Source organism: Strongylocentrotus purpuratus, unplaced genomic scaffold (assembly GCF_000002235.5).
Source record: "Strongylocentrotus purpuratus isolate Spur 01 unplaced genomic scaffold, Spur_5.0 spur5_scaffold_6, whole genome shotgun sequence".
NCBI classification, from domain to species: Eukaryota; Metazoa; Echinodermata; class Echinoidea; order Camarodonta; family Strongylocentrotidae; genus Strongylocentrotus; species Strongylocentrotus purpuratus.
In genome coordinates this window covers 17746360-17760072 of record NW_022145612.1, presented here as the reverse complement: position 1 = coordinate 17760072, position 13713 = coordinate 17746360, and the positions used below count along the sequence as shown (strand labels likewise).

General features: G+C 37.9%; 2 protein-coding genes across 3 annotated transcripts in view; one reads left to right on the top strand and one right to left on the bottom strand.

Moving 5' to 3' along the window:
* The first annotated feature begins 850 nt into the window (after nt 1-850).
* LOC582326 (glycine-rich RNA-binding protein GRP1A) lies at nt 851-8152 on the top strand. Its single transcript, XM_795081.5, has 3 exons — nt 851-955; nt 4998-5211; nt 5893-8152. The coding sequence occupies exons 2-3, from the start codon at nt 5009-5011 to the stop codon at nt 6335-6337; spliced, it is 648 nt and encodes a 215-aa protein (XP_800174.1). The 5' UTR covers nt 851-955; nt 4998-5008; the 3' UTR covers nt 6338-8152.
* A 1898-nt stretch (nt 8153-10050) lies between these two features.
* Nucleotides 10051-13713, bottom strand: part of LOC582361 (major facilitator superfamily domain-containing protein 6) — a 32203-nt gene continuing 28540 nt past the window's right edge. For both annotated transcript variants that reach the window (XM_011680194.2, XM_782312.5), the window contains exons 5-6: nt 12556-12717; nt 10051-12298 (exon numbers count right to left, since the gene is read on the bottom strand). In XM_011680194.2, the coding sequence (XP_011678496.2) occupies nt 11952-12298; nt 12556-12717 (509 nt within the window). In that variant the 3' untranslated portion in view covers nt 10051-11951. The remainder of the gene's footprint in view (nt 12299-12555; nt 12718-13713) is intronic.

The following is a 13713-nucleotide window of genomic DNA, read 5'->3' as shown; positions in this document are numbered from 1 at the left end:
ATGCGAATAAAAATGACACTTTTCAAAGGGGAAAAAGGGAATTCATGAGAAGGGGAACGGGCCTTTTTTAATGGGGGAATTGATCATAAGGAAAAGGTGCACTTATTAGAAAGGAAAAGGGGCACATGTGAAAATAAAAGCTGCGCTTATCTGAATTAAAAAGGGGAGGGGCACCTCTTACAAAGGAAAAGGGGCGCTTGTCAAAGTAAAAGGGGCACCTTTCAGATTTGGATAGGGTTATTATCAGAGACAAAGGGGGCACTTATCAAAAGTGAAAAGGGGCACTTACCATAGAGATTAAAAAGGGCACTTATGAGAATAGTAAATGAACATATACTGCAAAGGAAAATGGGAACTTTTCGAAGGAAAGGGGGCACTTATCAGAGGTGACAAGGGGGGCACTTTAACATGATTAAAGGGGCAGTTTTCTTCAGACACATTTATTCAAAATTGCTTTTAATGATTAAGTTACTTTGTTCCCATTGATGTATTGATGTATTGATGCCTTGATGTATTGTATTTTGTAGGTTTATTTGTATTTTTAGTTTGTTTAATATGTAGGCCTATGTTTATTATTGTATTTTGTTTGTTATAGCGCTTAGAGATTACAGTGGTAAGCACTTTATAGGCATCGTTTTATTTATCATTATAATTATCATGTAAAAAGGGGTACTTTTGGGGTAGGCCCTACTTGAAAAAGTGGGGGGGGGGGCTTTGTTCGTAAGTGTTGTGGCAGGGGTTGGAACCCCGTATACCTACGGTCACGGGTTCACAGTAGACCTATCCACTGGAACACCTATACATCACATTTAAACATTTTAAAACAATTTTACTTTTTTTTAAAGAAAAATCCTTACGTTTCGGTTCCGATTCATTAAATTGGCAATAACTGTGCATGTGAACGTGTGCAACATTTGGACAAAGATCTAGAAAGCCTGCGGCCATCACACATTTTGTAAGTAATTTTACATTTTAATCACATTTCATGGAACTTTTCCAAATGATTCTACTCAAGCAATAATTTCTCCACATGGCCGTTATCTTTGATATTTATTAACTGGACGAAGTAACGTTTATTAACTAGTTAAAAATCGTAGTTTCTGGAATTATCACGCGAGTGAGGGCTTTTTATAGCGTGTCGTGCATTTGCATGTGTGCATGCTTGCCGACACGACGTCCCTACATAATACAACGGTACCGCAGCTCGGGCGCATGTGTAGCTGTTGGTGAGTGTGAGATGGAGCTGGAGAGAGAGAGAGAGACGGCCATGAATCCATGATGATAATGATAGCGACTGTCACTTTTTGTTTGACACTCTGTCGTCTTTTATCTGGCCTGCATATATGTCTGTGTAAGTGGACGGGATCGGAAGTTCAACATGTATCGTGTGTATTGCATGTTGTATGAATGATCCGAGTCCGGCTAACTCGGCCCATTGCGAATATCATCAATATACTAGAGTAGATCTAGGCACATTCATGGGGCACTAGAGGGCGCTTCGCGAGCGTACAAAACTCTGAATGGCCTTGCTGCGGTGGGTCGGCAATAATCAGCCCAAAACTTGGATATGGGAGGGTGGAAGGATATATCTTTTTTTATAATGCTATCCGGTCTTACCCCTAACCGTCCTATGTTTAATCTATGTAGAAATAACATGCGAGTACGATAAGAGAAACATCGGGCCCATTACTGATGCAACTTTTTAAATATTAGCCTAGAAATGACCACCAAACGGAAAAAAATGACATTTTTTTCCGACAAATCTTCATAAAATCTGAGTTATAATTAACTCACAACTGGGCTCGGTAATGCAAATACGATTTTCTGAAAATTCAGGTGTGATTTTTTAAGTTCGCCGCGCAAATTTTCTTCACTGCTTCAAAATCACCCTTGAAATTTTTTTTTCAAACGAATTTGATACGGGGTCCGCGAGTGTTCCCCGTTCCTTGCGTGTTGAAAGTTTGGTAATACAAAGTTTGCATTGACTCGCGCACAAAAAGATGGCTCGAAAACAAATGTCAAAACGAGAAATAAACAAGCTTTTGTATAGTTATAAGAGATCTACTGAGGTTTCTTTGTCGATATAATTTATTATATAGTCTCAATTAGAATTCAGAATTATCTCACTGAAACCGACGATGTTCTCGATCGTAGTTATTTTTACTTTGCCCGCAGACGTTCTAGCGTGGTTTTGGCAAAAAGCTAGCCCGCCACCTTCCCACCTCGAATCTTTCGAGTTCCGCTAAAATTGTGCGCTGCGGAGCTCCGAGGGTGCGTTGGTATCGCTGGCAAACTCTCGGGCGGCTAGCTCCCCACGACGGACCATTCGCGGTATGGCGAGAGTGTGTGTGTGAGATACGATTTTGGATTCGAGAACGTACGTACCACAACCGGGTGCGTCATTTTCAGCTGTCGAATGTCTACGACCAATTTTACATGTACGATTTTTAGTACAGATACTTGGTCAGTTTTCTTCTTATATCTTTTGTTTTACAACATTTAAAAATATAATTTCTTCAAATTTGCTCCTGACTCGGTTCAGACTAATTGTCTGATGTGTTTTCAAGTCAATTTCTTGAATATATTTTTTTGCATGAATTTGCCTAACTAGAGTAAAGGAGCCGGTAATCGGCCAGCTCCAGTTTTCGGCCGATTGGTTGGATGCAAGGTAAAATCCCTCTAAAATACATCGCATAATAGCATAACACATATCCCACACATACCATACCATGCCAGTGTCACTGAAGAACCACATTTGCAATGAAAAATATATCCTAAAATATCACATTTTAGCGATGTAATCGGCGGTCCCGCTACCCGAATCTGAAAAATCGAGTATCTTATAAGGCTGTGAAGGGTAGTCGAATGCTCGAGTACCCGCACGGTTGACAACTACTCGGGTATGATTTCTCGTACCCGAATATTCGGCTGCAAAAAAAAAAAAAAAAAAAAAAAATTAAAAAAAAAAAAAATTAAAAAAAAATTAAAAATGTCCAGGCCGACGCTTACCCGTGCCTGGGTGAGCGGCGGCCGCTGGCATGTTGCCGTCGGTAAAAATGTTTCCCAACTCAAGCACTGTCAAACTCACCACTCAGAAACTGGGACCAAATGTCTGGATTTCTGCTTGGACTTGGAGGAAAATGGATTATTCTGCCATCTTTGGTTTTTAAAACAGCATTGTTCACTGTTATTATTATTATTAAATCGGCGCCTTCAACTGCAACTCAAAGTAAAATTGCATGCGTTTTCGGCGACAGAACTGGGATACTGCTCAAGTGGTATGTATGGTGGTGGCAAAAAAAATAAAAATAAAAAATAAAAAATAAAAAAATAAATAAATAATTTTTTTTTTAAAATTAAAAAAAACAAACAAAACAAAACAAAACATGGCGTCCGAATACTCGAGTATTCGCTTGTAAGCATGGGAGTGTACTCGGGTAGCTCATTACACTGTTGTGCACAGCCTTAGTATCTTACGCGTGTCTGTAAGAAATATGGGTACCATAAAATGAGTAAATAGAATTCAAGTATTTTTCAGATTTAGAGCCCGATTTTGTGCTATTCGCAAGCTCAAAAGTATCTCATCGTATGTATTAAATCAATGCAGCCGCACACCGCAACGCACACACGATATCTCTGTCTAATTCAGATTCTGATATCCGATCACCGCAGTACTAGTTTTCGGCCTGGCGAGCTCCGGGGAGCTCCGGCGTGGGATATCTGCTCCGCCCGCTAGTGCTATAGATCAGCGCGGAAACGCACGGCGCGTGCGCGCCCTTCCTATTGACTTTGTACATGCGGCCGAAAACTGGTAGGCTATGCCGAAAACTGACTCCGAAACAGTGAAAATTGAAATGAATATTGTCATGGCAATTCGTGATTTTTTTCTGGAATTCTTGTTTTGTTTAAATAATAATAATATTTGCTTCATGATTTGAACAAAAAGTGATAATAAATAGGAAGTAAAGGGTCCAAAAAATAGGATTTTGTCTTAAGTGGCCGAAAACCGGCTCCTTTACTCTACAGGCCTAGTCTAGATCTAGGGCCAAGTTATCCCGGCATGATTGAATTTTTAATAAATTCTTTAGGGTTAGGGTAGGGTTTAAGCATTACGGTTAGGGTTAAAGTTGGGGTATGTTTAATTTGAGGAAGCTCCGATGCTGACGCCTTCAGTCTCGGAGCTTCAGTGCGAAATCTGAAACAAAAATCAAACAGTGGTTGTGGCGACATTTTTCCCGAGGTGGGTAACGGTAGTTTTACAAATTCTGACTAACAGTGCTTTCGATTCCTCTGGGCATGTCGCACCACACTCGAAATTATAATTTGAAGAAGTCTTCGATGGCAAAAACGGTGATTCCTCGCCCTAAAACGAGCTATCCATGTTGTATCGTCAACATGGCGAAGAGAAAGTACGCATGCGCGGTAGCGGCGCAGCAAATATGAATATTCATGCTATAGAGCGCTGTTTGCTCAAAAATGCTGAATATGTACGAGGTTGTGAAGGACCGAGGGACCTTTGAGTCGTGCATATTCAGCATTTTCCTGGAGTTAGGGTATGCTGGGACAACTTCAAATTAGCCCCATATTTGCAGCGGAGCTGAGTTGTCCCCGAGTCTGAGTTAGCCCGGATTCGTTGTAATTTGAAGGGCTAGGGGTGACCAAAGTGCGCAGAGCTCAGAGATTTTGAAAATATTAGAGAATGTGATATTTGATTTGTGATTTCTCATATTCTTCACAAATTAATTTATTTCAATAATTACCGAATGGACAGCAAAGTTTGAATCAAATATATATATATATATATATATATATATATATATTTGGATACGAGGCTCACAATCACAAGAAAAAAGCAATTCATCAGGTTTTTTTGTTCCATTTTGTCTGAAAAATTCTATAACAAACGATCAATCTTTTTCCACCTCATTTTTGTTTGCTTTCTTGCTTTCACAAGTTTCACTAGCAGTTGAATCCACTTCATTCAAATTTTTTTGCAGAAAACTTCAAAATGACGGAAGTCGAATCTACCGAGACCCCAGTCACTGGAGCTGAGCCAGTCGATGAGGAGGTTCTGGCCAGGTTTGAGGATATGTTTGCATCCAGATTCACGGAGGATGACGTAACGTTCCAAGAATATGTGACAAATATTAAAGAAGCCAGAGTTCCACCAATCTTGAACCATTACCAGGTCATGAGGCCGAGAAATCAAAGGTATGATATGTTCAATAGTTTCATGTCATATAAAAAAAATAGTTTTCCTGTACTTGATACCAAGCAGATCAGGGTAAAGAAACAACGAGACGTGACATAACATAAAACTTGAGGTATCATTAGCAACCAAGCCAAAAGCAAAAATACTGAATTCTTAGCATCATTTGTGTGATTCCAAGAAGAAATGAAACAGATGGGTATTATCATAACTCTCATTTTGGTTGATTTGTGCAAAGAAGAAATTTAAAGCAGTGATGATTGCAAACATATTGCCTGTAACGGTAAGGGTGTTAGGTCATGCCCGATATTGATCTTGTTAGAACTTTTTTTTAAATTCATTCCTAGTTTATGGCTTGAATTGTTATGTACAAAATGGATCAACTCCTTTTCTGTGAGATATGAACTAGAAGACATTGGTGGGGAATGAATATATTTACTGTGCAATTTACTTTAAAACTAGAGTAGAACAACATGAGACATCTTGGCCAATCAATATCTTATATTGGTAATAGGTATAATAGCTTCAGTAAATGTTTGTTATGGTGTAGTTGATTATGAGTGTTATTAAATCATATTTTCATCATGTAATATCTGAATAAGAAAAATCATTCTTTATATAATGAGAAGTTGGTGCCCATGACCATGACTTACATCAGAAATTCTCTGAACATTTGTTTACAGAGGGTTTGGTCGCGGGCGCTTTAACAGCGGTCGAGGAATGAAACGCTCCTACGACGGTCGCGACGAGTGGTATAATAACGACAGCAGGCAGAGGTGGCATCAAGAGAACTACAACAGACAGGGTGGAGGATGGGGAGGTGGCTACCAAGGCAGAGGAGGCTATGGAGGAGGAGGAGGAGGGTACGGAAACCAAGGTCAAGGAGGATACGGAGGATACAACCAGGGGTATGGAAACCAGAGGTTTGGTAGGGGAGGTTATGGTGGAGGCGGTGGCGGGGGTGGATACCAGGGCAGGGGAGGATACCAGGGAGGTGGAGGATACCAGGGAGGTGGTGGCAGGGGTGGCTACCAAGGCGGTTACCAGCAACAGGACAGGTATGGGGGTAACCGTGGGGGCAGGTTCCAAAGAGGTGGAGGACAACAGAGGAAGTGGGAGGATTATTGATTTTAATTTAGGAATTCTAAGGGGTAGGGAAGGGGGCTGAGGGACAGTTGGCAGGTGACAGATAGTGCATGTATACTGTAAGAGATGTGTGAGTTGTGTGTGGCAGTTAAGTGACTAATGCAAGGTCATGTAACAAAGAATGTATGGAGATTATCTTCTGCATTGGATTTTGTAGATGGCCTTTTAAAAAGTTCTCACCTCCAGTTTGTTTAATATATGTGTATATCTTTCTCTGTATTTTTCCCCCATTTTTTGCCTTATGTACTTGATATTCAAATGGTTTTTGTTGTTCTTTATGTACAATAGGAGAAACCCAAGAAATAGGTAGGAATGCAATGAAAACAAAGCCATCAGCAAGATTTTGTGACATAAGAAGAAGCTTAAAAGTGTATCCCTATATTGGCTGGTGACTTAGAGAAGTACTGAGTTCCATAATTGTATGTTTGCTGATTTTTAAAAACCAACCCATATATTTATTCTATTTCTGTCATGTATTAAGGTAAGGAAAAAAAACAATTTGATTGTCTTGTACATTTTAAACCTGTATTCTGATGTAAGTTGTACCATTATGCACTGTCATGTACTACATGTAGAAATGGAGAGAAAAAATAAAGAATCTTTGTACCCTCATGTTATCTATTTCTTCAATAATCTGCGCTTCAAGTACCGATAGGTCTTGCATTCTATTTTGGGTGAATAATGCAATTGTTAATTAATACCCATAGTATGTTTGCCCAAGAATCATGACAATTTATTTTGAAATAAACAGAACCTACAAGAAAAGCAGTTCATCGTAAAATAGGTCTGTTATGCTGGAAAACATTTATTTTCTTTGTGTAACATTGTTCTGATGTTTTGAAGGTGTGAACACTTTATCTGTTTGCAAATGTACATCTTAATGCCTGCTCAAGCTGTAGATGTTGTGTAGGAATGAAAAAAAAAGAACATTTTGCTGTATAATATTTGCTCAATAGTTAAACTTAATTTTTTTTATTTCAAAGTGACCTTTGTTGTCAAGTTGGTAATAAGTTGAATGTAAACTTTTTGTTTCTTTGTTTCATGTATCGTATCAACTTGTGAATTTTCTAGTTTTATTCCCTTTACCGTCCGGTATCAGCCTACAGTATGTGTGCGGTACATCGGTTTGTGAAACCAAGGATGAGTCTGTGATCATGTTAAGTCACTTCTACATGGGCGTAATAACATATCTGTGAGATGACACAGTCCATTATCAACCTTTAGTTCTATGCACCTAGAGCTACCCAACTCAGTTTGCAATACATGTATTGGCAATTTTGTTGTTGTCATGTATCAAAGTTTTGATGACTTGATGTAATCATATGTACACACTGTACTTTGATTTAGTGGTCTGTGTATTGAAGAAAGAACATCTAACTGTGAGGATATAAATAACGTGGTTGGGCTTCTGGTGTTCCGATAAACCAACTCGAGCTCAAATCCAAGTCATGTCTATAAGAAGGGCATTTTAAACTTGGAGGTCAGTCAGTCTGAGAGTAGTAACTATCACACATCTGGTCAGTCTATGAATGTACACCATCCCAAATCACTGAGCAAAATTCCACACCTTTGTGAATTGTGATACTACATGTACATGCAAACTGTTGTGAATGTTGCGTACATTTAGAATGACTTTATAAGCTTATCTGATCACTAATTTCATATATTTTTCATTCTTTTTTATACTAGACACATCTTGGGTATAACAGGAGTACATGTACTTTTCAGTCACATTCCTGGTTAATTTGAATTGTTGGAAATTGATGAATAAAAGAGTAAAGTTTTTGAGTAATGAAATGTTTTCTTGCATTCTCTTTATTAATGTAGCAACTTCTCAGGCATTTTATGCATAACACAATCTCAAAGGCTTTTGAAAAGTCAATCCAAAGCAGTTTCAGTAGTCTTGTACCTATTGAAATGTGAAAGATTACAATGACATACTACATGTACTTTGATAATCAGAACATGAATTGGGATATACATTAGGGTATTGAAACCTAGAATTGATTGTTCAAAAGTCTTATAGACCGTGTTGCAGTTAATTTTGTCTCATTCTAAAGATTATATGAGAGGTAACGCACTATATTGTTAAAAGGTCACACGGGTCAGAGTTCCTGACTTGTATAACCCCATACACATATTGCGGTATAGAACAACCCCCTAATTTGTTTTTGAATGCTTGCATTTTAAGAAATCATACGTGCATGTTCCCTGATGATTATTCTGTTATCAATGTCCGTACAGTTAGTTATTCATACCCTTACCAAGTTTTGACATTAATTTTGTAAAGTACACACTGCTATGCTGAAGGAAGACAAGGGGGAAATATACAGAATTGTCTGACTGGACAGGTTTCTTGCAGTGCAGATCAATGGACACAGTGACAGAGCAATGATTGTCTAGGACCAACAATATTTTAAAAGAAAAGGACATTCAACTCCATCCCTCCCCTCAACAAAAGAGAAAAAGATAAAGTTAAATGGCAACTCCACTCCAAAAATAACTTGCCTTCAATAGAAGCAAAAAAATCAAGACAAACCAACCAGACAAAATTTGAGCAAAGTCGGATAACTAATAAGAAAGTTATGACATGAAAAACTTTGAAAATCACAAGACAAATTGGCAACTCACTCATGAGTCTGTGACGTCATTGCCTCACTATCCAATAATTGTTTACTTTATATTGATAGTGTAAATTTCCAATTTTCCTTCTAAAATTCTTTTTATTCACACCAGCATCCCAAGTATATTGATCGTAATATTTTGTGTGTGTGGATGTACTAATATACCGGTAGAGTAATTTTTTCAGTTAAATCATGACAAATGTGAATTTTGATAAACTATTTATATAAAAATCAATGATTATGAATATACAATATTCCCAAAATAGTATCAACTCTAAAAGTTCATAAAAAATTGTGAAATATCAAGCACGCAATATGATACAAATCATATAAAATGGGAAATCAAGTTTTGGGGATAAAAAAGGGAATTAGTGTGATAAAAATGTACAAAGCAATTGATAAATGGTGGGGCATTTAGATTTCTCAGTTCCATAGTTTTTCATACTTTAAACAAAATTCATAACTTCCTTATTAGTTATCCGATTTTACCTATTTTTTTTGCTCTGTTTCTCTCTGTGCATCTATTAAAAGCAAAATATTTTGTTGGAGTGGACTTAGCCTTTAAATAAGTTAAATCAAATCTACGACCTTCACCAACATCGTTTATTACCTTTAACAAATTGAATTATTCTAAATAAATGGGTTTAGATTATATTTGTCATGCACCCTAAAAGTCATTCGTGTCTTTTAGTTCCTCTGTATTTTCTTCTCTTCATTTTTCTTCCCCTTTTCTTCGACGCATCCCTTCTTCTCAAACTTATCTCTTCCCCGTGTATGAGTATCGGCTCTCCTCCCAATTCGATCTGATCTGCATTCCTGTGCTTTCTACATGTTTTCAGCCCCTTTTCTCCTCTTGTTTGTTTCCTAAATGGATCCTTCCCCGCCCACCTTTCTCTCTCTCTCTCTCTCTCTCTCTCGCACCCCCATTATCTCCCTCTCTTTTCTTCTCCCTTTTAATCCCCATCTCTCCATCCTTTTCTCTTTATCTTATCCCATGTCTCTCCCACCACCGCTCTCTCCATCCTCTTTTTCTTCTTCGTAGTCAATAAACTGAAACCTCACACATTATCATTTCTCTAGTGCTAATGGTTTAATCCCAAGCTTGTGCCTTTAACAATTCTTTAGCATGGCGTTTCACAAGTAAAATCATAAAACCAGCATCGCTAAATATCTGACGGAAGCGCTGAATACTACCAAGGATGTCACTTTCGCAATAATCATTCACACAAAAATTCCCCAAATAAGCCAAATCCACGTGCACGAAATGACCTGGATAATTTTACGATTGTACATAATATATTTCTTTCAAATGATTCACTATTAAGCTTGTATGAACGGCAATCAAGATGGGGCTTATCATTATGATATAGGTCAATGCTGTTCTTTGATAAAGCTTCCGATATATAACATTGAACTCCTGCAGGCAAACCCTGTTACAATGAAGTCGCTTTGTGGAGTTTAAAATTTTAGGACAAAAAAAAGTTATCCCTTCAACTGATTGGGGGATAGTCATCAGGGGACAGTTATCAGAGCACAGTCCTGATATAAATCAAGAGAATAACGTCCTGGGCTCCGTCTTACAAAGTGTTGCGATTGATCCAAATTAATTGCAAGTTTGAAGTCTCTTATCTCTAATGTACATAGTTGCGATTGATATCAACTCTTTGTAAGACGGGCTCTGTCTGTAATTTGTTATCCCATTAACCCCCCCCCCCCCCCCCTCTCCCTCCCGTCCTGGTTAAAATGTGGGTTAGGGTTATTATTATAATGTCGCCTACAAAGCGAAAATCTGTTCGCACTTCCAGGTACTTCGTTATAAAGGATTTGCCTGTTACTTACTATCCAATTTAAAAATCACAATACCCATCTTCCCTTAAATCTTCATGTTTCTACTACTTCATGTATCTACTACTTGCATCATTGATTTACGAATTGCTATACTACTTATATAAACCTATACAACAATACTTTGAAATACATACAGTGACCATTTTACATCCATTGTTATACATATTTCTCTTTTTCTTTTTTCAAAAATAAAGCATAGTGGCACTTTTAATTATGTACATTTCACTCTCTATATCATTATATTTTACGAATCTACATGAGAATCTGATATTAATATAAGACAGCCAAATAATACTGCTACGAATAGCACAAGAGGGCTATACTACTTTGCATGGGGAGGTTGAGGCCACTACTATACTCATATCACATATACCTTTTTCTTCTATCTAGCATTTGTTTTCAAACTTTATAGTATACACATTATTTTACAATAAAAGTACAGTGATGCCTGGAAAATTGATTGTGTCATAAATGTACTTCCCGTCTTTGGTAAGAAATGACAAAAATCAGGGGAAATAAACAAACCAACAAATTCAAAAGAAAATGTTGGCATACAATTATTAACAGTTACAGGAATAGAGTCTGACCTTATATTGAAGTCACTTATGAAAGTGGGATTAAAACATTATATCTTGATACATGGCGGGTTGAACTCAAACAGTGTTTTAAAAAAACGTTTAAAAGTTAATTTGTCTCCCTGGTGCTAGTTGGAGCATAGCTTTCACAAACAATCAGACGTTTCAAATCCCATTTCAAATCGACTGCAATTTCCGTGAACTTTGAAATTCAGTTATAATTTGTATTGTTAACTTTCTGCAAAAAGAAGGATTTTTTGGTGTGCATGGAGACCATGGTGAAACCATCAAACGATTAAAACTGACTTGCTTTACTGAATAGCGTCAAACACAAACATATTGTCGGTTGTGTCTCGTGTCTCATCTTCATTTTGATCATTATGTTTCCCAAACTGAGCACTCTACTCCATTTTCCATTTTAAGACGGTTTCTTAGGATCTGTATTTTAAAAGACCTTAGTTACATTATAATTTGCTGTGTATACATCAAGTAATATTTTCAACAATCTAAATTTGTTTAAATTAACTGGAAAAAAAATCTCGGACATGATTAAAATTCGCCTCCACCTGTGCTGTCCTGACCGACTTCTTGCGCCAGAGCTCTCCCGTCGTCGAACCCTCCTCCTTCTCCAAGCTCAAGATCTCGCTCTCCGTCATCATCGACGGTTTCGTCGCGTTTCTCAGAGTACGGGATGGGAGTGACGTCTTCGGCAGTCAGGACGGGTTGGATTTCGTCGCGGTTCAGTGATGACGACCTCGCCTTACCGGACGATGTCGGGTCGGTGGATGATGACGGATCTGATTTAGGGTTGTTGTATGACTGATACTGCATGGCCAAGAAGATGACGAGGACAACGAGGGAAGCGACACCGAAGCCACGGAATGTTTGCTCCGTACCTGTATATGGGATCAGAGGAAACAAGAGAGGGATTTTACAGAAATTATTATCATCATGGTCACACCCATTTTCGATTGGCATACAAACATGTTTTACTAATGTGACAACAACCTTTTTATTTCTCTGTGACCTCGATAGGAATGACTCATCGGATAATACCTGTTAGGGGTATCGCTAAAATATTTTTATAATGGGAGGGGGAGGGGTCAAATTGAAATGGAAGTTCAGATGCGAAATACACCCAACTAAAACTTACCAAAAGCATTGACAAGCAGTCCACCGAAGATGGCGCCACACCCTCTACCAAGTCCATGATGGGTTCCTTGTAGAATACCTTGGGCGGATGATCGTAGCCGTTGAGATGTAGCTAGACCGATGTAAGATGTACACGCTGCCCAGATGAGTGCATGGGTCAAACCTGAAGATAAAATTACGAAAATAAGACGTATGTCATCCACATATTTTTAACCTTTTCCATTAAAGTCAATGGGGTATGAGGGACTGTAGGAACGAATAACAATGTCATAATGACCGAAGACATTGAATCCCAACGTTTGCAGAAAGCTAAGAAGATATACCATCGAAGAGAACATCAGTGCGAAGTACAGCAATAATATCCTTCTTGACACAAATTCTGACAGCTTGGGGTCGAGCATGCATATTTCAGTAAAAAAAAAAATGACAGTAATTATGCTCATTATCTTCGTGTAAATTCTAAAAAAACGACGTACTCCTATAATTCACAATACGCACCAGATCAGGCGTTTACAAAATGTATTTTTTCATATCATTATTGATCGTTGATAAAGTCAAAACTGTATCGAAATTAACATATTACAAGTTTTAAAATAGAGTGAATTACCAAACTAAAGCTAATGTGTCGAATTTGCAAATAACAATTCAATTTTCCATCCGCCCTATTATTTTTGCAAGACCCTACACGAGTAAAGTCGTATCAGCCTTGTACTGAATCATTATCAGCTTGTATACTCCTTTTCCTCACCAGTCACCATCGAGCAAGTGTATGCTCTCCATTATCTACGAGTCGTTAAATCTGCTGCACCATCTTACAACACGCTCCAAAACAAAGACATATTTTGGTCAATTTTGTTTTGTTTACCCTAAGGAATTTTATAAGTCAGGCGTGAAGGAATTCAATATTGCGTGACACGGCGATTAATTTCCATGCTGCATGCATGCATGGCGCTTCGTATCATTAGCATTACAGCGGCAGTCTAGTGTAAAAATTCATAGTGTCTTACAATGTATTATACATGTATTCAGCATTGCAGTATTATAATGTGACCAAGTAAGATAATGGTCATTTGTATAGCTGTCGATTGGTTATCCTTGGATTGAATTTCTTTTTTAGGAGTAGGAAACCGTATTGTACCACTTCTTTAAAATCATGACA

Excerpts from the sequence above, each read along its gene's own strand:
- LOC582326 (XM_795081.5), top strand. The coding sequence starts at position 5,009 with ATGACGGAAGTCGAATCTACCGAGACCCCAGTCACTGGAGCTGAGCCA. Across the intron at positions 5,212-5,892 it reads ATGAGGCCGAGAAATCAAAG|AGGGTTTGGTCGCGGGCGCT; the intron begins GTATGATATGTT and ends ATTTGTTTACAG.